This window comes from Lacerta agilis, chromosome 15, assembly GCF_009819535.1.
Source record: "Lacerta agilis isolate rLacAgi1 chromosome 15, rLacAgi1.pri, whole genome shotgun sequence".
In the NCBI taxonomy this organism is placed as follows: Eukaryota; Metazoa; Chordata; class Lepidosauria; order Squamata; family Lacertidae; genus Lacerta; species Lacerta agilis.
This window is the reverse complement of record NC_046326.1, coordinates 36,415,806-36,442,218: the sequence shown is the minus strand read 5'-3', so window position 1 is coordinate 36,442,218 and position 26,413 is coordinate 36,415,806. Positions and strand designations below refer to the sequence as shown.

Sequence of the window (26,413 nt, the reverse complement as noted above, 5' to 3'; positions counted from 1 at the left end):
AGGTGCAAACTAGAAAATTTAGAGTACCTAATCTCAGGCTTGCCACCACACGTGAAAGAGACAGAGCGGAAAAGGTATGTCTGATTCTAACCTGACTTTTCACTTAGACCGCCACTTAGGACCAAATTAGGCAGTATGTGGTATGTGTGATTGCATTTCAGGTCTCTGGTTTCTTAAACAGAAAGCCTCTGCTCATAAGCTGGTGCTGTTTCACAAGCACAATTCCTGCAAAGCAGACCCCCCCCCAACCCACAGCTCACTTATCAGTCATCTGATGTCATCACGACACCAGATGATTGGCAGGAAGTGGCCCTGCCCCCATCAAAGTTGGCCAGCGGGGTTGGGATGATAAATAATAATAATAATAATAATAATAATAATAATAATAATAATAATAATAATAATTTGGGTTTCCCCAGTCAATCTGGGCAGCTCCCAGCAGAATATAAAGACACAATAAAAGATCAAACATTTAAAACATCCCTAAACAGGGCTGCTTTCAGATATCTTCTAAAAGTCAGAGGGCATTCCACAGGGTGGGTGCCACTACCAAGAAGGCCCTCTGCCTGACCCACCCAGCCACATACAATCAGCATTCTGTGGCTAGTGGGTCTGTTCAGTCCTCATTGGGCTGTTTTGGGGGAGGGGGGATTGTCCCTTAGCATACTCCCCTAAATATTTTTCTACTTCTGCATGTCTTGGGGTTCCTGCAGGCAGCCTGATAACTCCCTCTGGTTTCTCAGTAACACCATTTTGGCCATGTAGTCTTCATAACACAATACCCGAACTCACCACTGGACAAAAACATCCAAATTTGCCCAATATCTCAAAGGATCTCTTATCCCGCTGAGATTGTTTTTTCTTTCGGCACTGTTTGCACACGAACTCTGCCATCAGAACGAGGAAGAAAAGGTGGGCGGTACTTTGGAGGTGCAAAACAGGTAATTACACGAGACAGAACTGGCAATGTAGGATAATGCTGCTAACTGGCTCTATTTCTAATAGCCCTATCAGTAACAGTGCATCCATTGTCTTATGGTAACCAACCGTCTGTTCCTAGGCAACCTGATCAGCGAAAATTTCAGGTTTGTACAATTTTCATTTAGGTAACGTAAAGGTTAACTGACTGTAAATGGGAGTATTTTAAACAAAACCACCCACCCTTTCTCTCTCTCCCTCCCCCTCCCTCTCTCTCTTCCCACCCCATCCTAACCCACCGCCTTGCTGCAAAACCTCACGGCATATCTTATTTATTCAGCTTGCAACATTTCACAGAGCAACAAAGCTTCCATTCTGCCAGCAAACTGTCAAAATACTGGTTTCGTGCAAACTGCTCTGCCACAACCCTCGGTATGTCAGAAAAGAAACACCTCCAAGCTCCACCAATGGACATGCCGTGCAAAGGTAATGTGAACAAGGTGAGCTTATTCTGCTGGATGGGAAGAAAGCCAATTGGGAGGGAAAATAAGGGAGTGGGAAGGGGGAAGCCACAATGGCGCATCGAGTCAAAGGAGCTGCAGAAGCTAAAGAGAGGCACACTCTGTCAGGAGAACTAGGGGTGCTGGGAGGCTACATCCCCTGCCTCTCAGGAAGAACACTATGGAATATAAGAGTACAGGAACCTGCTTTATACTCAACAGGACCACTGGTCCAACTACCGGTAGCTCAGTACTGACCACACTGACAGGCGTCCAGGGTTTCAGCCCTTCCTGGAGATGACAGGGATTGAACATGGGACCTTTTGCATACAAAGCAGGTGCTCTACCACTGACCTTCACCCCTTCCCCAGACAGAGGTGATTGCTTCACAACAGATGGCAAGAGGGAGACCAACATGGCTCCTTTTGTCAGCTAATGAAGGTGCTGCTTTCCTCTTCTCATTCCAGTGCTTAGAACATTTTAGGTGCTTTAGAATTATTCAAACAAACAAACAGCAACCACCCAGCACCTGGCCCACAATGTTGGTCCCTGCAGGTAGCAATAGGTGTTTGGTGGCCTAGTAAATGCCTCAGGTGACAGCGGGTCCACTCAGCTACCCAAGAGAGGCCTGTCGTCTGTGAATATGGGCACTGGCATGTGCAGGCTATCTTATGGCAGAAAAACATACACATCTTTGTTGGGGTGCAGTGGACAAAGTTGTCAGATATTGACTGGGCTCAAATCCGTACTCAGACAGGAATCTCTCCCTCTCCCTCTCTCAGTCTAAACTATCTCACAATGTCATCATGAGAATTTACTTGAAGAAATGCCAAGGCAACTTTTACAAGTACTTCAGTTAAGTAGGTCTGGTTTATACCAAACACACCAGGCTCTTCTCCAGGTCTGAGCAGGCCCTTAGCAAAGAGCACTTCTTTTTGGTGGGTGGCACCCCCTCATTGTCATCTCTGTGTGTGTCTCCTTGTATGAGAGAGCACCAGACTTTTCCCTGATAAAATAAACATAATGCATGGCAAAGGTTCCTTTGGACATAAGCTATTTTTGTTTCTACCACAATGCTCTAGGGCAATGTTTGTGGAGGGGACAAAATGGCAGATGCCACAAAAACATGGTGGCCCTCAATATTTTCTCCAGCAAGCCCCAGAATTTTAGCCAAGGGGCCCAAGGGCTGGCCTGACCAGTTCAAGGCTAGCAACGTCATCTCTGGAAACCAGAAGCTAAACTTTTGCAAAGCACACTTTCTGTTTATTGTTTTAAACTGAGAATACTAAGCCCTAGTCAGCTGAAGTTGTTTTCTTCAAAGCAAATTATCCTGGAGTGATCAGCAGAGGTGTATCCATTAACACCTGAGCTGTATTACTTTTACACCTGCCCACTGCTTGCATGTCATGGGGTCATCTACACCTCCTAGGTCGGGGGTCTGCAACCTGCGGCTCCGGAGCCGCATGCGGCTCTTTTGCACCTTTGCTGCGGCTCTGGGCAGGGCCGGTGCGTTTAGCACCGAAATGTAGGGGTCGCTGTGCCACGCTGCTGGCCCGCCTGCACCAACCCACTTCTCTACCTTGCCGGCGGCTGTGCTGCTCATGCGTGCCTCGTTTCGTGCCAGCGAAGGCGCAGCAGCAGACCGCAGCAGCTTCCCTCCTTGGCGCCTGTCCCGGCGCTTGTGTTTGGCTGCTGCTGGTGGAGCTGCTGGCTGCTGCAATTCGACGAGGTGCGACGACTCAACGAGGTAAGGAGGCAGCTGCGGGCTGGGCCAGCGGCGGCGGGTGGCGGGCAAGGGGGAAGCCCTCTTTTAAAAAAGTGGAAGGGCCCGGCTCCAGGACACGTGGCAGTCTGGGAAGGAAAAGGAAGCCCGGCTGTTCAGCTAAGGGTGGCCCAACGGGATGAGATGGGCGCGGGAAAAAGCTCAGGGGACGACCGATCCCAGGCTGTTTCGGGGGCGCGCAGGAGACTTCCCTTAAGCAGCGTGGCGAAAGGGGCCCGAGCATGGGCGTACCGATAGGGGGGGCAGGAGGGGGCAGCCCCCCCTAGAAGCCCCCTGCCCCCTAGAAGCGGGAGTCCCATGGACTGAAAGAAGGGTTTTATCCATTCTGAAGGAATGTTTTCCCACGCCTGCAGGGGGGACGTGATCAGCCCCCTGCTTCATCCCCTCTCAGCTGCCTTGCCCAGCCCCTCTGCTGGCCAATAGTGATTGGGGCAGTGTGCATGCTGTGTGCTTTTGCATAAGTTTGCTAAACTTTTAGGGTTGCATTTGTGCTGTTCATGGGGCGGAAGTATTCTGGGGGGTTGGATTTCCCCTTCTATATTTGCCCCTGCAGTGTCAGGAGTTCAGATGGTTCCTTTAATACAGTGCTTGTTGTTTGGTGGGGGGGGAGCGTTTCGTGATATTTTGCCATTTTGCCTTCATTACCTGCTCTTCATTACCTGTCTAAATTGTGCTATGAGCTTCTGGGTGTTTATAGTGCTTGGAGCCTGTACTTGCATCCGTGTTGGGCAGTGGTTTGGGGACATATTGGAGGTCACCATTTTTGGTGGGTAAAAAACTTCATTTTTTAAAAGTCACCCTGCTGCATTTTAGAATTGCCCTTTGACTTTTTTCCCCCAGGCACTGTAGCTTAATCACTGGCCTCTTTGTTATTCAGTTGCCTTGGAATTAGCTACATTGTTCTTTAATAGCTGGGCTATTACCTCACCGCAACTGGATTCCCAAATTGTTTTTTTTTTAAAAGATTTTCTTGGTTTACAAAGTGTGTGCAATGAGAGAAGGGGGAAAGAGGTTTTTGTGCTGTTCATGGGGCGGAAGTATTCTGGGGGGTTGGATTTCCCCTTCTAGATTTGCCCCTGCAGCGTCAGGCGTTCGGACGGTTCCTTTAATACAGTGCTTGTTGTTTGGCTGGGGGGGGGGGTGTGTGTTTCGTGATATTTTGCCATTTTGCCTTCATTACCTGCTCTTCATTACCTGTCTAAATTGTGCTATGAACTTCTGGGTATTTATATTTTTGTGGGCCGCAATGGTTTTGCGGCTCCCAGTTTTTTTTCCTCTTCGGAAACGGGTCCAAGTGGCTCTTTTTATCTTAAAGGTTGCAGACCCCTGTCCTAGGTAAAGGTAAAGGGACCCCTGATCATTAGGTCTAGTTGCAGACGACTCTGGGGTTGCGGTGCTCATCTTGCTTTACTGGCTGAGGGAGCCGGCGTACAGCTTCTGGGTCATGTGGCCAGCATGACTAAGCCGCTTCTGGCGAACCAGAGCAGCGCACGGAAACGCTGTTTACCTTCCCGCCAGAGCGGTACCTATTTATCTACTTGCACTTTGATGTGCTTTCGAACTGCTAGGTTGGCAGGAGTAGGGACCAAACAACGGGAGCTCACTCCGGCGTGGGGATTCAAACTGCCAACCTTCTGATCGGCAAGCTCTAGGCTCTGTGGTTTAACCCATAGCGCCACCTTCCACTGCTTGCATGTCATGGGGTCATCATTTACATCTCCTAGCCATGTCTATTTCAAGTCACTCAGACCAATATATAGCGGTACCTCGGTTTACGAACTTAATTTGTTCCGGAGGTCCGTTCTTAAACCGAAGCCGTTCTTAAATTGAGGTGCGCTTTCCCTAATGAGGCCTCCCGCCACCGGTGCCCTTCCACTCTTCGGCTTCCGTTCATAGACCGAGGCAAAGTTTGCTAACCGGAACACTACTTCCCGTTTTGCAGAGTTATTATACCGAATAGTTCGTAAACAGGGCTGTTCTTAAACCGAGGTACTACTGTAAAAAGAACCAATCCTACTTACACAGACCATTAAAAGTGACAATGAAGCTTGGATTAGTACTGTTAAAACAACAAGCTAAATAATTAGCTATTGCAACAAAACAATTGAGTTGAAACACTTTTTAAGCCAGAGTTGCAAAAAAGAACTCTATATAGTTATTTTTCAATTTATATCCCACCTTTCAACAGAAGCATCTTGAGGATGCTCAACTCTCAGCAGAGAGGTGCTAGTTGTGCCTTGTAAAGCTCATCTGGTAAAGACTACCGCCTCCTTCATAACCCAGCTAAAGCAGTTTCCTTGCTGCTTCAAATCTGAATAGTGGACATACATGCTTGCTCTTAGGTTTTGGAACTCTCTTGCCCTTGAGCATTGTTTGGAGGCAGCCCAAACACATTTATTTGAGAAGGAATAGTTTAGCAGTGGATTTTTTTTGGGGGGGGGGACAGGGCTGCAGCATGTAATGTATTAATGGACATGATCAGATAATTAGAAACATTTTGACAGACGAAAAAGGTGCACTGATTAATACAGCAGTAGATCTTTAATTTTTTTCCAAATTCTTTTTTTATGGAAGTACTTAAATTGAAGGTTGCAAATGCTGTCTTAGAAGAGACATTCCCTCCTGGGTGAAAAATTGAGAATGTCTCTTCCGAAAGGATATGGGCTGCAACACATAACAATGAAAGTATGCATTTTAGTAATTTTCTTCTGATTTGCATTCTCCCCCCCCCCCAGCTTTAATCAATCTACAACTCATTGAAAAAATACATAGAATCATGGTTTATAGAGCTACATTTTCCTTTGCAGTACCGGGAACCAACCCAGAGCAGTAAGTAATCATTCTTTTAAAAAATACAAAAAATGCATACTATTCTATATCTGCTAACAAATGCAGAGGGAGTCATTCCTACACCAGGGAGCATCAGGAAAAGTAATAGAAGCAAGCCAGTTACATCGTGTAACCAAACATTCTGCCATGATGAAATTCATATATTGTAATGAAAATTATGCAGAATTACTTGCTTTTGCATTATTCGGCATAACTTGCAATAACTGGGTTTGTTCAGGAATCCATTTTTTCCTTGTTAAAGAAACAGATGAGAAAACAGAGATAGGGTAGGCAGTGGTGCAGGCAGTAGGAAGTAGCAGCCACTGAAAGATCAGCTACCCTCACAAGACACATCTACCTCTACCTTGCAGGATGAAACTCATTTCTCTGGCATAGGTCCCACTTGCTTTCTGACACACATTTTGAAACATCTCTCTAGAGCTGGGCACTAGAAACTTGTTCTATTAATGGCTTTTAAAATTTGACAGTGGAGTTCCTCAAGAATCCAAGTTTCAGGCAGCTTTTTTTTTTTGCATTTCCCGAGGGATCTAATTTTATTTACAGCTTAATGCACTGTTGCTTTTCTTGTTCTTCTTGTTTGCTATTTGTTCAATAAAGCTTTTTATAAATAAATAAATAAATGGTGGTGGTGGTGGTGAAGAAGAAGAATACAAGTTTCAGCATTTGTGGAAGTGAGCCCAGTTTTATCTCTGTGGCCGCCTTAAACTCTCCTGGAGTATCGCCAAGTGAGTCTTGGAGAAGTGTGGTGCAATCCTAAGCATGTTTACTCGTGAGTAAATCCAAGTGGGTTCAAGTAGGCAGGTATGTTTAGGATTGCAACATGCAGCTGATATCCTTTTTCCCCACTAGGCACTTTCAACACACTGACTTCAGTTGGATAAATGACTGTTGCAGCCAAACGTTATGAGCATTGTGCCTGGTGTTCTAGTGCTTTTTTTCATATTTATTGCCCCATTATCATTTCATACAGCTCATGTTATTTAACCATACTGCTTTCGTTAAAAACAAGGGAGGGGATTAGGTTATAATGTGAAGATTAACAAAGATAAAACTCTCGTTGGAAGCGGACTGTGTTACTCCTAATAGGACACCTCCAAACAGCTGCATTCTACATTGGTTACCATCCCCTGCTAACTAGACTGGGGGCGGGCGGGGGGGGGGCACCCTCACAGAGGCTTCATTTCTATACACAGCCAAAATGATTCCTCATGTTTGGCAGGATCAGTTGAAAGCACTAAGTAAACTCAACTAAAGATACACAGAGCACATCTCACAAAATGTGGCCATGTGAGTTCTCCCTGTTCAGCATTCCAGCTAATCAGACGTGCCCATCTCTATGATACTCCATTCCATTCTTTCTCTCCCTCAACTGTGAATATTCAACGGACACTGAAGATGTTCAGTTCTCACTGAGTTTTCTGGGGATATTTGCTCCTTCAATGTTTTTCCCCCAAACAATGTTTGTACTTCTGCAAATCTGCACTCACCTGAGCATACCATGACTTTCCCTTTGTGTAGTGGGGTGCTGTTTGGGCAACATAAGCAATGGGACAGAGGTGGATCTTAATATGCAGGATAATAATAATAATAATAATAATAATAATAATAATAATAATAATAATTTATTTATTTATAACCTGCCACTCTGAAATGAAAATATGTAATGCCTTCCCAGCTCACACTTACAGGAAGGCAGTGTCCCCAAGATGAGGAAGGAGTTTGTGAGCCAGTTTGCAAAAGCAATGCCCCACTCCCTTGTATTGACCACCTACCCCACTCACAGAGGTCAATTGAAACCCTGCTATTTAGTCCTCCTCCACAAGGAGGGTGGCCAGTTACGCACCGTCAAAAAATGAAGATCTGCATCACAGAAAGAGGACACCAATTTGCATATTGCATATTGGAATTCATATGCATGGATGTAAGCTTAAAATCTATTACTACAATTTAAATAGAAATGCAATGCATCTCACCATAGTGAGGAAGACACCAGGTGCCAGCTCAGTCTGCTGATCAGGTGCTACTATCTGGTGATGGGCAATTTCACCTGCTCTCCTCCTCCTCTCCCTTTTTGGGGGGGGTGGGGTTTGCTTGTCTTTAAACCAGATGCAGACTGAATGGCCCTAGGATAAATGCCACTTTGAAACAGAGGGCTGTCCTCTTGTCAAACAGAGTCGCCCCCATAGGATGGGCACAAGACAGAGCATTTTCAGTGGTGGGGCTGATGTTCCAGGTGGGCTCATTTTGTCTTACGGAGGCCCACAGGGTAATTGCAGCTTCCTTTCAGAGGGGGCTTGGGATTCAGCAGCAACTGCTGGTCGCTTCTGGGTTATTATTATTATTATTATTATTATTATTATTATTATTATTTTGTTAGTCTGCTTTTATTGCTTCAATCTGACTGTGTATTTGTTGCTGCTGCTTACTGGCTGATGTCATTAAGTTTTTGTTTTTGTAGAGCCACTTTGTGTACCTGCTTGCATCAAAGCACCAGGAGGAAAAGTATTGTAAATAAATAAAAAAAGGAATAAAAGCAAAGAGCCCCCTGATCTTTCAAACCATTTCCCGAGGGTTTTATTTTACAGGATCTGCTATTTATACCTTTATCCAATTAACAGGGATGTCTTGGGCTGGAAGGTGCAGGTTGCACACACCTAAACGCACACACACACACACACCACCCCCAGGTGCTCAAGCATATGCACTTAGTGTTGCCAACTGGTAAGTTTTTGGGTCAAATGGAGGACTGCAGTGATGGCAGCTCCCTCATAGTATCCACTGATAGGATTCTTGCTCCGTTTTTGCAGTCATGGGATTGTTGTCTATCACATGACAGTGTATGTTTTCATTCCATGGTGTGGGAAGTGACAGGGACAGGATGTTTGTGTTACTGTGTTCCGTGAAGTGGGACTATTGTCCTTTGTTTCTTTCTCTTTGCTGTCTGATGAGAAAGAGGAAGGAGCCAGTTCAATGCCCAGCATCTCTAGATAGGAGTGGGAGAGGCCACTATCAAAAACCCTGGAGAACCACAACCGGTCAGGGCAGACAGGACTGATCTAGACACAGCAATGGTTGTTCCATAGCATTCCTGGGTCCCAAAGCTAGCAACCTGGATAGGCAGCTTGCAGAAGATAAAAAACAAGTAGAAATGCAGAGAGAAAAAGGTTGGGAGAGGAAAGTTGCCTCCCTCCCACCACTGCGCCTACTCACAGATTCTTGCAAGTGTCAATGTGTACACGTAACTTTCTAAGAGCACAAACACTGGAAATAAGAGCATCTGAAACATGCCATATGCTGCTGCTTCCTCTTCCCTTCCTCATTACGTGCATCTTTAATTTGTGAGCCGGCTAATGAATTCTCCTGCCCCCCACAACTCTCCCCAAACACAGACTCGATTAAGTCAGTGCATGTTCTGAAGGAAATTTGCACATGGACAAATGTGTGTGTGTGCCTTGGTTGTGATGGGTGCAGAGGGGAGACGAAGAAGGCTGGATTTCCTGTGTGCCCTCTTCTTGAGTGGCTGGTAGACCTAGCAAGCGTGACTAACAATGGGAGCTAAAACAGCCTCTCCAGGTTTAGAAACAGACTATCCTGTGGGGAGTTAAAGAGGGCTATTGCCTTCATGAGCATTTTGATGCCTGATGTGGAAAACAAGGTGTTGGACCAGTTGGAACTTCGACCTGATCCTGCAGGATTCTTCTGCAGTTCTTACATATTTTGCATCACCTCCTGGCGGCTGGCATCTTTAGTGGGGAAACTTTTTAAACACCACATTTTAAAGAGCGCCTCAACAACAGAGCAGGTGATGTTGGTGGAAAGGAACGTGGAGAGGAGGGGGCCAACCTGAGAAGGCAACACTCCATGGTTTTGCAACCAGTTGGAAGGCAACACTCCATGGTTTTGCAGGCTGCCTTTTACTGCTGCCCTGAATTATCCTGCAGGAAAAGTCTCCCCCTTCACTACGCACACAAAGTATCGCACGCTGTTTCTATTTTTGAAACACCTCCCGTTTCGTAGGTAAGTTATTTTTAGGGTGCCTGTTGTGTTTTCTTTGATGCCTGGCAAGAATCTTTTCACTCCCACACCAATAGTGGGTTTCACGTTCAGCGCCTCGCTATCATGCTGCCTGTTTAATACGCCATTTGACATTCTAGCTTTATAAATGGTGACAAAAGTGGCGCAGAGTCTCTAAAATTAGCTCCTCGGTGAAAAGGAGGCTAGAAATAGGTCCACCAACACAGTAGTGGAATTCAACTCTTTCCCTCCCTCCCCACCACCACTCCAGGGAACAATAAATATTGTGGAGACACTGAGAGAGATTTCAGAATGATGAGCCTCAACTTAGAACTCTAAAAAGGAAAGTGTCCTTTGAGGATGGATTTTTTTCGTTGCCACGGCTGCTAAGCATTCTCCAGTCAGCGATAAGACAATAGTCTGGCTGCTGCCTCCGGCCAGCTGTGCCAGCTTCTCTTCCCACATGCTGGGTTGAGAACTCCTCTACTGGCTGAGCAATCCATTTGCAGGCATTCTTCCTGAAGGGATGAGTCAACCCCATGCCTCGATCACACATCATGACCTCCCGGAGGGCAGATACTGAGATGAGTTTTCCACAGGTGGGAGAGAAAGGAAGCGAGTCTGGACGCACAACATTTTCATGGGAGGTTACACTCACACAGCAGGGCACACCAATGCCCTGTGGAATTTGCTGCCAAGGAGTGTGGTGGAGTCTCCTTCTTTGGAGGTCTTTAAGTGGAGGCTTGACAGCCATCTGTCAGGAATGCTTTGATAGTGTTTCCTGCTTGGCAGGGGGTTGGACTGGATGGCCCTTGTGGTCTCTTCCAACTCTATGGTTCTATGATTCTATGCGTAGAACGTTTAGCATCAGTGAAATATTTTACATATTTATTTAAATATTTATACAGGGCCTGAACTTGTTGATATTGGGAGAGGCACTCTTTCAGGGTCCCAAGCTATTTAGGGCTTTGTATACTAATGCTAGCACCTTACATTGGGCCTGATAGCTCACTGGCAGTCTGTGCACTGCTTTCAGGAAAACAGAATAAAATTTTCTAAAGGCGTTCATTGAACAACAAGTATAATAAGCATGAAACCTACCCCACCCCACTAAAAGATGAACACCACAAACAAGTCATAAATCATATTGCAGTGTAATCTAAAATCTAAAAGTCCGAAAGCCTAGGTATTACAGAAATGTCTCAGCCCAAGTGCCTAGAAGAGGGTGATGCTGGTGCCAGGCATGCAGGCAAAGGAAATTGGGACAGGGGGGGCTGGAGAAGGAGGGCAGGGGCAGCAGGAGCCGGGGTGGGGTGGGGTGGGACCCAGCACTGGAGAGCGTCAGCAACATCTCTTGCCTGCCACCCAGCCCAGCCATACCCAGCACCCACTTCCTATTTTCCATGAAGCTGTACGGGAAGAGGGCAGCAATTAGGTGAGAAGCAGGGTAGGAGAGGCCAGGGGCACCATAGAGCTTGGAACAGTTAGAGAGATCTTAATTGGGAGTTAATTCCCTGTGGTGCTATTGGGGGGCAGGGCGGTGAGGCACCATAGAAATACAAAAGAATAGAGATCTCTTAATCTGGGACTTTCTGTGATAAAGGCAGAATCCATGATTACTGAAGTGTGATAGTGATTGTACCGTCAAAATAGTGACAATTGGAGGGTATGGGGAAATCATCACACAAACGAGGAGCCTCTAAATGAAGATTAGGGAAATTAATGGAGGATGGGATATATGTATTGAGTGCTAATAGTCATAATGACTATATGGAACCTTCTGGTTCAGAGGCAGAATAGCAGCAGCGGAGGAGCAACAGGCCCTGCTTATGGGCTTAATGGAGACACCCAATTGGCAATCCCTGATCCAGCTCCTCCTCCTCACTTGCACAGGGCAAACCTTGCTGAAGGCAGGGAGTGGGAAGGAAATTGGTGCTGGGTGAGCTTTTTGGTTAGAATTGGGTTAAGTCTTTGGTCTTTTTTTTTTTAGCCCCTGCCCTGGAGAAAAGGAGGTATTCAGGAAAGGGTAGTAACAAGGACTGGGAGAAAACATTTCCACTCACTCCTAGGAATGCGGCATCCCACAGAGCAGGGGAACACACCTTGTTGGCCACTACTGCTTGTCTGTATGTTGCTAACTCAATTCAGTTTATGCAGGTTAAATCTCTACCTATTGATACAAGTGGAGGCTGAGCTGGGGAGGAGGCAAAGCAACTGTGGGGCAGAAAGAAACAGCCAGGCCACAGATGGTGATTCTTCTTCCTGCCCCAAGATATCAATCCCCATCGCTGAGTCATTCGGATGCACATTTGTTAGGATGTCTGAAACAGCTGTGACATTTACCCCAAAGGAACAGATCAGTTTAAGTGTCTCTGGCTACAGGTAGATTCTCTGCCAGGCTGCACAGAAGCTGACATCTCTCACGCTGTCATCTTCCACCCCTCTCACATCCCAGCAACTCAAATCCCATTTCCTGGCTCTACAAGGACCAGCATCCATATCAATAGAGCTAAGAAAACAGGGAAGATTCTGAAACAGAATTCCATCACTTGGAACTGCTAAGGCCCCTATGGACACAATTGGCTTTGCCTCGTCTGCTGCATGGTGGTCCCCACACAGACAAACATTACAGGTGATCGCACCTCCTTGTGAGGGCAACATTCGCTGCTCTAATATGGGTGTTATAAAGCACTTTAGACTGCAGTGACTTGAGACTAAGGTGTATTTTGCTTCCCACATGAACCTGCCTGGGCATTATGGTCTTCTCGTTCGCTACTAGGCAAGAATTCAAAGCATTACTATTAGTATATAATAGTATACTTGGGACCAGTTTACTTCAGAGATCACATAGGTGCCAATCACTTCAATCTGCAGAACTTGTATTTCTACACATGCCATGCAACTTTTGAGTCTGCATTTGTAAGGAATTATTCCTTTAGTGTAGCAGCATGTGTACTTTGGAATTTCCTGCCTATTGGTACCAGGCAGACATCATCACTGCATTCTTGTATATACTTGCTAAAAACTTTTCTGCTTCAATAGGCCTGGGAAGACACCTGATTTGGTGTCTCAAGCATTCAAAACAACCAGACAAGCAGGATATATATATATTTTAACATGCACACATTTCTTTTGTTCTAGTTCTGTCCTTCTAGTCACACAGCTTTTGTAGGTTTTGGGAGAAAACACAAAAACCTGCCAAATGTGTTTACCACAGACCAAAGTGGGATGAATGGAAGCAACAGCAATGCCTCTGTAGAAAAAAAAAAGCACAAACAGTTTTTGGTCTTCTCAGTGGTATTCCTGAATTCGACCCAAAATTTGCTGTTTTAACTTTTCCCACAATGTCCCTGTCTGCATAGCTTATTCTGACTAATAAATATGCCAGAAAAAGAATCTGGGCATTCTGGCAGCAGAACCTGAGTGCCTTTAAAAAAAAAAAGGTAGGACATCCTATGCAGCCTGCATATTTAATAAAAGAGAAGGAAGAGGTTTCTTTTTTAAAAATAATAATAATAATAATACAGGCTGAATTAGTTTCTATCCATATTATTAAGTCTCACTGGAGGTTATGGGGGGAAATTAGTCTGTGGCAAGAAAATATAAATGAAGAACCCTGTCAGTCATCTAGGAAGAGCAAATATAAATGAAGAACCTGTCAGTCATCTAAGAAGAGCAGCTCAAGCTCAGTCTGTGAATGTGAATGGAGGCCTCTGCTTCAGGATCACCTCCTTTTGTAGCCACCCTTTTAAAGTCCAGCTTTGACATCTCAACACTGAGCATAAAAGAGGACCTGTTATTTTCATTTCAGATGCATATTGTGCCGAGAGGAACAATGTGAGGGATATTATTTCAGAGCCCTGGGAAAAATTAGCAAGTCAAATATTGAATCAGCCTCTAGCATATGCTAAGGAGATTGCTTTGATCTTATCCAGCCTAAAAGCCCCATTATTGAATTTAAAGTCTGTGAACACATATCAGACCAATATATAAAGCCTATCTGAATATAGGTTTGAGAAGCAGAAGATGTTTTGACAAAAGGGGAGGGGGAGAATCTTTTAGCTGAAAATATCAGTTACTGCATTGATTAAAATACAGGTGCCCTTTTCTGGATTTGTTTCTAATAATTCAAGCCAAATGGCTTTACTGATGGCGCAGTCCATTTCCAAGGCAAAAGCAGAGAGAAAGAGAAAAGTCCCTAAGACTAGGAGAGAGAAAAACTTTTAAAGAAAGAGTTCAAGTTATGAAGTAATAATGTATGGAGCTGGGGTGGGGTGGAGGGAACCCAGGGGCGTTTCTAGCCCCTTGGCTGCCCAGGGCGGTAAGCCAAGAGGCGCCCCCGGGGGCGGGGCATTGTGGTGTGTGCGTGCATCATGACGCACGTGCACAACGCGACGCCCCGCCCCCAGGGATGCCGGGCGGCGGCTCCTGCCTCCGCAGGGGGGAAAAAAGGGAAGCATAGCGGGCGCTTGAATGCACCCGCTATGCTTCCTCTTTTCTCCCCTTTCAGCGCTGGCTGGGCTGCTGCTCCACAGCCCAGCCAGCGCTGAAGAAGCGGTTGAAAGGGGAGGAAAAAGGAAACAAAGCGGGCGCGTTCAAGCGCCTGCTTTGCCTCCTCCTTTTCACCCTTCCAGCTTTTTTCTGCACGAGGAGTGGGCCAGCGAGGAGGGGGTGTCATGCCAGTGACAAGCGTGACTCCCCCTCCTCGCTGGCCCACCCCTCACGCAGAAAAAAAGCCGCTGGAAGGGGGGGAAAGCGGCATGCTCCCATTCGGGCGCCCACCCGGCGGGGTGGGGTAGGGAGGGGGCGGCCAAAGTGTCACCCCCCCCCCTTCCCTGTAACCTGGGGCGGCCCGCCCCCCCCGCCCCTGGGGGAACCTCAAGGTTAGACTGAGAAATAATGACTAGTTCAAAGTCACCCAATGAGCTGTGTGTCTAAGTTCAGGATTCAAACCCAAGTCTGCCAGGTCTATATTCAGCATTCTAACCTGGCTTGGGCTGATGGCAGTTGGGAGTCTGAAACATCTGGAGGGCATAAGGGGAAAGCTGCTGTCACCAAGTACATACAGTGCTCTGGCCATTTGAAATACATTTAGGTATTTCTCTTCAGCGAATCTTGCAGGAGACTTCTTACTGTGTGCTTTCCAAACAAGTGGTCTGACCGTCCTCAGGTCAATTTACAGAGAAGACACAGGCCTCTCAGGACTGTTACTACTTCAGAAAGCATGTGTGGAACACAAACCGCTTCTGCAGCAACACAACCTGTATCTGAAAAGTCCCGATCTTGGGGCATTTCTTTTTTTGCTCTGAAAGTGCTTTTAGTTGCAACAGAGAAGGTCAAATACTTTGCTCCCTAATTCTAGAATGCACAGTAAAACATAAGCGAGAGAGAGAGAGAGAGAGAGAAATGGGTATTAGATTTGAGAAGTATGAGAATGCTCAATTTTAAGCCATCCTTTAATAAGCAGGATAAAATGTACACTCAGGTAAATTGGCAAAATTGCCCTGGCAGAAGATTTATTTCATTTTACAGCCTTGCCTGATCCTAATAATTCAGCACTGCTGGCTGCATCACAGACACCATGTCAGCTTCACTGGACCTAAGCAGCAACCGCTCCTCTAGATCAGAGTGGTCCAACACACGGCCCTTAATACCTTTTTGGGAAGCCCTCAGGAACATCTGACACCCCTTCCCCACAGTCCTCGCACTGCTTTCCAAAGGGTAAGCAAGGCACTGGGCTTTGGGAAGGAGGCATTGAGGGCTCCGATAGGGCCCTAGAGATATCTTGCCTCCTCCCCAAAACCTAGTTAGCACTTTCCCAGCTTTGGGAAGGAGGTGGGAGGGTTCTAAGACTCTTGCCAGAGTCTTATGCCTCCTTCCCAAAGCCTGGCACCTTGCTTAGCCGGCTTTGGAAAGGCAGCGTGAAGGCTGGGGGTGGGGGCATCCAATTTTGGCCTTCCCTCCCCACCCCCACATGACAAGGCAGTGTTCAGCCCACAAGTTCCATGTTGAAGTACTCTTGCAGCCCACTTGGTATGAAAAGTTGGGAAGCCCCGCTCTTTAAGATGCTTTAAGTTCACAGAACTGTGAGGTCCTGGATCCTAAGTGCTACTATCAATACTGCATAGCCTTCTTCATTTCACAGATGAAAAATAACAACACTCTTGTGTATGTATGCCACTTCTACTCCTCAATTCTCACACAAAGAACTGCTGCCTGAAGGTACATATTGCTGGTGTTGTTCCACCCACTGACACCCTCTTCATATTACCGGTATATACCATTGAGCACAGTCTTGTCTACTTGGCTGGCAGCCCCCAGGGTTCAGGCAGAGCGTCTTTCCCATCAACAGTTTCTGGGGTCTTAACCTGGGTCCTTCTGCATACCAAGCAGGTGCTCTACCACTCAGCTTAGGATCCCTTCCATGGCTATTTGCCCCTCCTCAACAGTCTCTTCTGGACTGACTTTAGAAGCAAGGCAGGATAGCTATGCTCACTGTGAAACAGATTTTTTTTCCCTTTTTAAAATCTAAATAAAATTATGCTTAATCTCACAGTGAAGTCAGTACTTTATTGCAGAATAGCTGCCATTCAAAACACATTAATCAGCATTCAATCTTCGGAACAGTAAATTTGTAAGGATAAAAGAGAAGCCATTGCATACACAAGCAACATTATTTAAAAGAACCCCAGCATCTCCTGAAAAAGCAAAACAGAAACACTGATTTATCAAGGGCCTGCACCAGAAAAACAAATACACCTCCTAGTATATAGTGACAGTTGGAGCCTTAAATACTTCTGTAAAGGCCTAATAGTAAGTGAAAGTTTCTGATCAAGCATACTCAGAGACACCATTGATTTGTGAATAAATGTCACAACAACCCCCTCAAGGACAACTGAGAGACACCCCACCATGCCTATGAAAAAGAGACAGATATTCCTCAAAAACTGAGGCACCCGCTGGGGAAACTTACCATTTTATTATTGATTTCATGAAAATGGATTTCACAGACTTTTTCCACCACATCTTCATTCTCAAAAGTTACAAAGCCAAATCCTATTTTTAAAAAGAAAGAAAGGAATATTAATCATGGTAAAAATATGTTTACCTTTTTTCGGCTGCTTACAAAAAAAATGACTTTACGGCACCTCGGTTAGATCACCACACAAATATGTATTCAAAAACCAGAGTGTGTTTCGTCAAACCTTTAAAGAAAAACTCTTGAAGATTAATATGGATTAAATCAACAGGGGACTGCTAGAGCTGAAAACAAGGGCTGTCACTGTATTTTTTTCTCCACGCTCTTTCTATATGTTTAAATAGGCAGTTGCTTTTCTGGAGGAGGGTAGACCAAAAACATGAAATAAAAAGGACATAAATATCAGCTGCACACGATAGCTTCTGAGGAATAATTGTTCTTATATTCCTTCCCACCTGTGCATGAAGCCCTATTGGCTTCAGGTAGAGTTAAACCCTATGGGACTCAGTTCCTATTATGGATGTCTCATTAAGCAGCAAGGGGCGGGTGGGGAAGGGTCAGTAGTACAAAAGGAATAATCATGAATCATCAGCCACACACTGCCAGTAAGAGGGCAAACGTATCAATGCTTCTGCAAACACACTGCTGCACATTTACCTCCTGGAAAACAAGGGAGGGGAAAAAATCCAGCCGCCTGTTACTGATCAGGGTTAAAAGAGACCATCTTTGCTCTCCCCAGAAAGCATGCAGTATAATAAAGCGCTCCTTGGATCTCTGCAGGTCCCAGGCTGTCCTTTCCGCTCATTGCGGCAGTTCAGCCCTACGGGTCAGCCAAGATCCAGAGGTGGTTATTTGTCTCTTTTCTTCCTGAATTACTTCCTCTAATACCTCATCAGGATATCCTGAGGCCTTGAAGGAACTATGAAAGTTGCAGGCCTCTCATCTGATCACTCATCTGTTCTGCACTGCCACTTCAAACGCAGCTTCTGATTCAGGCCAGTTTAAGGTCGTTTGATGCCTGCTGTCTGCCCGTCAGCTATACGCTGTGTTTACCCTGTCAGGTCTTCACCATCCCAGGCAAAACCAAGCTGAAGATTTTTGGCAGCAGGCTCCAGCACCACATAATGATTCCCACACATATCTCTTTGGGGGAGCGGGTGGCGAGGGGGGGGGGGAAAGAGAGGAATCTACCGTCACGTTTCTGGCATCTGCTCAATGGACGAATAAATATAGAAACCCATTAAAATAAAGTGACAGCTCCCTGAGTGAACCTATAGAACAGAACCCGATTCCCAAAATAGTGACACAAGAGACTTGGCAGCTTCTAAGAGGATAGAAATTCAACACAAAACAACAGACACAGAAGGCTTTTGCTCCAGGCAGCAACCACAGGCTTGGGAAATAAAACTCCGGCTATGGCGATACGATCCACATAATTCACGCTACGCACACAAGCCAGCTGCAGGTGGCAAAGTAAACAGATCACATATGCCGAACCCGTGTGTGGGATTTGGAATGAAGGTATGTAAATGTATAGAATTGACAAACTGTCCCTTTGCAGTTTGTAAAACTTGGCAGTCACGTTTATGCGCGAAGACTGTAAGACCTGCAGCCAATTGTCCCCAAATCACGAGAAGGGATCTAAAACAGTCAGTGACATACTGAAGGTAGAAAAGAAGACTTTGGGTTCCGAGTTCGAGGTCTGAATGCTTAACTCTGCTATAGGATCACCCAGACTCACATTCCATAGGGACTGACTAGATTCTTCTGGGAAGCCCACAAACAGGGCATGAAGGCAAGAGCCCTCTCCCACTGTTGGGTCTCCAGCAACTTATCAGTGAGGAATTTTGGTCAACTTGGGGCTCCTCTCCCTGAATTCCCAACCGGTAAAATAAAATACAAACATTCATGATCTGCATTAGGAAGATATTGCAAGGACACCTGGGACAAAGGCTGTAAGCTAATGTTGCAATTCTAAGCATACTCGCTTGGGAATGAAGCCCACTGAAATGACTGGAACTTATTTCTGATTAAAGAGATTCAAGACTTTTCTGTAACTCAGTCACTTGTATCAGGTCACTTGACAGCAAGGCTCTTCTTCCAGAAACACTTTTGTAAATGGGAAGAGAGCTAGTTGTGGTTTTCCTTCCAGCCACTGATGGTCTACAAATTGCTAAAAAACTAAAAATAATAGAATAAAATAAAACTGGGCTGGTATTTTAGCAGACTTATTTGCAATAAATACATTCCTTATTTACAAGTCCATCATCCTATTTCTCCTGGCTCGCCATTAGGAAGCTCAGGGGTTAATAGCCAGGGTTTGTCCACTGTGTCCTCCCACCTATGGGGAATACACACCCAAACCCCCACCCCCACCAATGTTTCTTCCCCTTAGGAGAATAAGAGAAAACCATAGCAATGTTTCTACATATGTAAAAATCACTCGCAAACAGCATCAATTGTAATACAGTGATACTGTATGGAAAAAATACAAAAAAAACCCTGGAAGCGCGATTTGAGCACTTCTGCGCATGTGCGAAGTACGCAGAACACTTCTGGTTGCACGGGGGTCGCGCACACTCTGGAAACACTTCCGGGTTGTGGGCGTTCGCAACTCGAACGTCCACACACACAGGGGGTACGTAACCCGGGGTTCCACTGTACCAGCTCCCTCCCCTATTCTCAGACCTATCTGCGTGATTTCAATGCCCTGCCCTATCTGACAAGCATCTGCAATAGTCTGCTCAAATGGAGGGGCTCCCTAACAACCAATCAACCCTCACCTCAGACAAAGCTGCTCATCTGTACGGTGGCCTTTGACCACTTCAGTAGCACTCAGGAAACAATGTGTTCTGTACTACTGACATTCGGAAGGGTTAGGAGGGGAAAAACAACAACCAATGGTAAATTGAGTGTCCACCTTTGGAATCCAGTTTCAGGCTGACATACAATGGGAACCACTGAATCACTTTCAAAGATCCCTGTGAAACAGAGTTTCAGTTTCAGATTTCTCTTTAAAAAGAACCAAAACAAAACATCTGTGTTGCCTGGCCTATTTTCTCAGACCTGAAAAAACACCTTCTTTGAAGAAGACACTAGTACAGACAGGTACAGATCTCTATCTATCCAGGGACAACAAGCATCATCATCAACAAAAGTTGTAAACAATCATTTTCAGCTTTTTAAAGATCAGCACCATTTCAAGCACATCTGGTTGCCTGGTTTGACAAGAGGGAGGAAACTGAATTTGATCTCGTGAAAAGGTGTTTACTTATGGACTTGTGGAAGAGCCACGACTTAAGAAGAACACGGTTTGCTCTTTAATTATGTGATTGTTTTGCATTCTGGACCTGCAGCTTATCAGAGTTAATGTTTCATGGTTTATTTTTTTATAAAAAAATAATATTTATTAATTTTTTGACCTAACAAAGAACAAAATAACAACATAAAAACTACAATAACAACAACATTTCATGGTTTAGGGTCAAGATGGGAAATCTGTGCCCTCCAGATGTTGCTGGACTACAACTTCCATCATCCCTGACCACTGGTCAAGCTGGTTGGAGCTGATGGGAGTTCAACAACATCTGGAGGGCCAGAGGTTCTTCCTCCAGGATGCAGGTGATCATGAATGCAGCACAGCTCATTCCTTAGGCTCTGCCGTCCCCTCTCCTTTGCGCATTTTAGAACAAACCACAGTTCTATATACCTCACTAGGTTGTCAACATTTCAAAATATACACTGGAAGCTATTGTATGTAAAATAGCTGGCAATGTGTGTGTCTGGTGTGCAATCATGGACATACTGTACATGGGCACTAGAGAAAAAAGGTGCCTATTCGTCACCACAAATTTAGATTCCCTGGAGAGGAAAAGTCGGACAATTCACATTAAAATAAATTTAAATGGGCACTTTCAAAAGTCAAAGGCAAGGAGAGAATTTACCAGGCTCAGGGGCTAGAATATTGGGTCTGTGGTCAGTAAACAGAATGTGGCTGACATATAGAAACTTGATCCTGCTTTGCACATTATGTGAGGTGCAGAGATTGAGGAGCACAGATTGGTCACATTTCTGAACCTGTGCACCTGGCTAATACACCTGGCTAATAGACTGAACTGGTTCTAAGCAAAGGCAGCACTTGTGAGACAAACACTTCTAAATGCTGCTCCTAAAATGTAGCTTATTATAGGTTACACAGCATGTGAGCCACTCTCAGGTACCCAGCTATAGTCCAGAACAATCTGTGTCTATTACTAAAATGCAACATAACAGTCTTAAAAGCTACACAGTGATCTCTTTCTGTTTCTATTTGTGGTAGCCCTTTAGGTAAATGGAAGACACAGTCTCTCCTCCTCAAGAGCACAGAGCAAGCTTGCTGTACTTCTAAATGGAGAAGCGTAAAAATAATTAAAAAGCAAACCAATCCATTAAAAAAATAGATGGACAAAGATGCTGCTGTTTCAAACACCCACACAATACGGATCCAAAGCTTAGCATGGACAGTCTGCACCTGAAAGGCTGTATGTACAGTAGCTACGGTACTTGGCAGGATGTGAACACAAGAAATTGCCTTGGTAGTTTGGGGGAAAGGTCCAGTGTCATCTTCACAACAGTGGTTAACCAGGTGCCTTTAGGAAGCTGAGCAGCAGAAAATGTTGGTCATAGTCTGCTGCTAACACCTGGCAGTCCATGGTGTATTTCCTCTGGGCATGGAGGTTCCATCGTGCCAGATGTATGAACTGGCCAATACATGGTGAGTGTCGGCCAGCAACATCTGGAAGACCACAGGTTCCCCATCCAAACCTAAACCATGGAGCACTGGCTGATAATGCACAGCATCCAGCTGATTGATTGATTGAATTTCCATGCCACTTTCCACTCCCATGAATCCCAAAGCGGTGTTTACACACCATAAATAACAATAACATAATAAAACATCACAAGTACAGCGTAAATTATATAATTAATGAAACATCAATCTATTAAACCATCTATTAAACACTATTAGCATACCAGCAACTAAGAAATAGGCCAAACATCACAATTACAGCGTAAGTCCCATTATGTCATTAATAAATCATCAATAAAGCATTTATAATCTATAAAACAATATTGACAAAACAGCAACAAAAATAAGCTAAACACCATTACATTCACACACACACACATACCCCCCCTCCAATGAATAAGCTTGCACTCTGATCAGCTTCTTCAGTTCATTAAAATGCACATCCATCATACAGGACTACTCCACATTACACTTGATGTCTAAAACCATTTCTCCATTCTCCTCACATACACCCAGAGCAGTATTCAAAGCCTAAGTTTGAGTTAGCTGTCCCAGGGCTTACCCACCCCATTCCCCCCAGGCACAGATCCATGCCCCAAAGCACTGTGTATGACCCCCCTTCCCCACAGAGCTCTCCCTGTGGAACCCCAGAGCAAACAGCAGTTCAGGTTCACCACAGATTGCCAAAGAGTGGGCCTCTGCAAGGAAAGCCCTGTGTGGGTGGGGGGAGGGTGCTCAGGCACAGAGCTCCAAAGCTTGGATCGTGTCCAAAAAGTGCAGAGGAAAGGCAAGTGCAGACAAGCCCTCAGTCTCTCCTTGCTAGTTGCCCACCTCTGCTGAGGCTTCCCCATTCTGTGCTGACCACAGGATAAAATCTCAAGGGACGCTGGCATTGGACAGACACCAAAGAGAGGAAGAGCTGGAGGGGTGGGGGGCAGAAGGGGCCCCTAGAGGAGCTCTTGGCATGAACTTTTATGTTCATAGATCCAACTTGCAAAACAGACACGTATGGAGCACAAGATTTTCTTTTTGAGTCTTTGCTCTTTCATAATCACATTCCTTTGGCTTGTCTCCTCTGCATGCAAGGCCCATATATGTGCCCTGTGCAGGAGAACTTTCTGGCAATCTATCAATAACATTTAGCCTGAAATGAAGCTTTCACGAAGAAAGGAAACATCATAACCCAGGATGCACTTAACTAGGGGTAGAAGGCATCTGCCCAGAATCAAAGAAACACCAATACAATGTATGCCAAAAAATACCACACACCCAAAAAACGTATTTCCCTTTCTTCATGCCCCATTAGTCAAGGTAATGAATACACACTCATTTTTAAATTACTTCAAGTCTTAGAAATCTTTCTGGATTAAACAGACAATTGTTTCTTATGAGTGGTACAAAGAGTCAACAACAGAAAAACCCATTCCACCGAAAGTGTATGAGAAAGATTAACACAAAACAAAAGAGGCTGTTTAAAATGGTGACATAAATAGGAATCTGGTTGTCAAGGAGTGTGCATTTTTAAAATGAAATTATACTGCATCCTCCTGAATGAAGCTATTATTGGAAGCTAACAAGCTCTATTTAAGAGATAAGCGGTTAACAGAGTCAAACAGGGTGGCTCCCCTCCCTCTTTATTCAAATGAAGAAAAACTGCATATACATTTGAATAATCTTTTTTGAGGGGAAAAATAAAAGGAAATTGGGGGGGGGGGGATAATGAGGGTGGAAGCAGAGACAAAAAAGCTCCTAAAATGTGGTGATCTGAGCCAAGCGAAATCATTGAAGGAGAGACACAGGCAGAAATACATGGTCTGGGGGTTTAAAAAAAGAATGAAGGGGGGGAAGCAAATACAAGCAAAAACAATTCTGGAAATATATAAAAAGTCATCTCATTCAGAGGCAAGTCAATAGCCCCTGAGGGACACTGAAACTCAGTGAATCATCCAGGAAATTGACTGATGTACTCTGCACTATTTTAGCTGTTTATATTGCTTTATGATCCAAAGGAATTCAGCATCGGCCTCATTATCAGATCAAGTGCATGGCAACCTTCAGAGTCCCCTTTTTAAAGGAGGATGAACTTGGGTCCAAGAGTGGGAACTTAAGTCCTCAAAGGACTCACTCCAGAGTCGTCTCTTTTGACATCTCTGGGTTTATACTCCAGTGTAGTACCCCAATTCAGTGAAGCCTTGCGAGACCGCTTCGCTCACAGAGCCTGCAAATCTCTGCACATGGAAATAATAAGGTCATTGTACACAACGAGGTTCACTTCTGACTAAGCATGCACAGGATTTACTCTATGAGATGCACAAATCTGCCCACATTTTGGCCCCAGAACTGGGACCAACATGTTTTTTAATTTATTCACTGACTTGCTTAAACAGCCATCCTCACCAACCAATTGGTAAAATAATACCACCACCAGAAATGACAGCCATTTGGTCAGCTGATTGGGGGGGGGATTATGGTCCCTTCCCCACTCATGAAACAATCAATTTGATTATTTGGATGGAAGAGATCTGGATCAGGACATGGAGTTGGTTGTTTATTTTTTATTTTCTCTTTTTGCTGCTGCCACCAAAATTAGAGAGGTTTCAGGGCCAGAGCTGGCACCCCAACTATAAAAAGTCTGCTGTTTTCCAGCATAGCTAAAAGGATTCCTTCCTGACCATGCATCCTTTTCATGTTTGACCATAAAAACAGCACTTTTTTCCTGGAAATCAACACTCACATGCTGGAGATCATACATGTATGGTGGGATCCATCAATATACATGCGCCCATCTGAAATGTCAACTTCAGTTTTCTCTGGAAAGGTTTCACGCATGTCTGGAAAAGCTGCTGCTGAGTCTATATTGCTGATCCCATAGCAAGACTTCCAACCACGCTCCATTGTTAGCCACCGCACCCCCACCCTTCCGGCCACCTTGACAGCACCAGGCAGTTAGAGAGGCTTGCCAATAAGAGATATACTGTTGAGGGCAAATGACTGAAACCACACATGATTAAAACAATTAAAGAAATTGGTAGAAGCCATAAATAAAGTTAACAAGGAATGCCAAAGGCGCCAAGCGCCAATTGCTTGGAAAAATTATGCCTCTGCATGCTGAGTTTTGGTGGGCATTCCTCACCCCTCTCAAAGATAGCTATATTTCATACTTGCATTGGCTGCTGGAGAGGCCTCGTATTAGGTTAGCAGAAATATGGCTCAGATGATACTACCGCCATGAAACACTGCAGTGAGTGGTTTGAACCTGGTGGGATTTATTTGTCTACACACTGCTAATTGAACCACACAACAGTATGGACATCTATTCAGCTGTGTGAGAGCGGGCACACACACAGCAGCAGCATAGGGCCAAGCAAGATGTGGCATGGGAAATCCACTATAAGGCCACCAATGTTTAAAAAAAGTAAAAATAGAAACAGCGCCTTAAAATATGTATTTTTTTAAAAAAGCAACTGGGTGCCCTCTGATGTTTTGGACTACAACTCCTAGCCAGGCAGGCTGGGGGGCTGATGGGAGTTGTAGTCCAAAACATCTGGAGAACAACAGGTTGGCAATGGCTGCTTTAAATTCTTGTCAAAGTATTATTAGCAGCATGGGGAGAAGAATGAGTCAAATCTGGAAAGTGGTGCAAGGTGAACAATTTCACCCCCCCCAAAAAAAATCATTTTCCTGATTAAAATCACTGGTGGCTGTTATCTGTCACACTGAGCAAATATAGGGGTATCCATATAGTACTTGCACATTTTGTCCTGTGGGGCCAAATGATTTCAATTAGGAAAATGGCACAGGGGGATTTCCCCCCCCCCCCGTGGTACCAGTCTGAATCCCTCCTTCCACTGCAGCTGATAATAATACTGGGTTGCAAGGGGACGGGGGGGGGGGGAGAGGAGAGGTGGCAATTTGTTCTTGGTTAGGCCCTCAGTTACACCTGTTCTATGGTAATGCATATGCTAAGGTGTTAAAATACCCTAATAACAGCACCAATGCTCCCACTAACTGTCCTGAATAGCTTTCAACTGATGGTGAAAAGTTCCCTGGTATTAATTGTGTAAGCACAAAACAACATGAGCCACTTATCCCAAAACATATTGTTTAACTAACCTGGTCCTCTAGACAAACAATCAATCAAACAAATGCATTTATATATCACCTTTCCATAATAAAAGTGTGCTCAAGGCAATTTACAGCAAACACAACCTATCAGTGGTAATAAAATAGCAAACTATAATAGATACAACATCAGCACAGCAAACAAATTTGGTAATAATTCACTGCACAATTACCATTGAGTATAAGGAGGTAAACTACAGAAGGTACTGTGCAGTATGCCCTCTAGTGGTGTGGAAGAATCTACTTGCATAAATATGTTAAAAAAACATTGACAACTTTTTCCCCAGAGCTCCGAAACACACTAGCAGGGGTGCCCTTTTCACCCTGAGGGTAGCATTCCACCATGAGCAATATTCTGGTTGCCCATTTTAGTGGAGGGTGTGGCTAGAGGCAAAAGTGGACAGGAGATGCCTAAAGTAGGCTACATTCCCACTCCAGAAAAATCAGGTGTTTCTGCA

At 44.9% G+C, this 26,413-nt stretch overlaps 1 protein-coding gene across 29 annotated transcripts in view; it reads right to left on the bottom strand.

Annotated features, from left to right (window-relative positions):
- The window catches only part of MSI2 (musashi RNA binding protein 2), a 394,953-nt gene that overhangs the window by 90,969 nt on the left and 277,571 nt on the right, over positions 1-26,413 (bottom strand). For all 29 annotated transcript variants that reach the window (XR_004427934.1, XR_004427936.1, XM_033171346.1 and 26 more), the window contains one exon: positions 17,039-17,121. Coding sequence is in view for 27 of the 29 variants with exons in the window: in XM_033171346.1 (XP_033027237.1) it covers positions 17,039-17,121 (83 nt within the window). In the remaining 2 variants the exon portion in view is untranslated. The remainder of the gene's footprint in view (positions 1-17,038; positions 17,122-26,413) is intronic.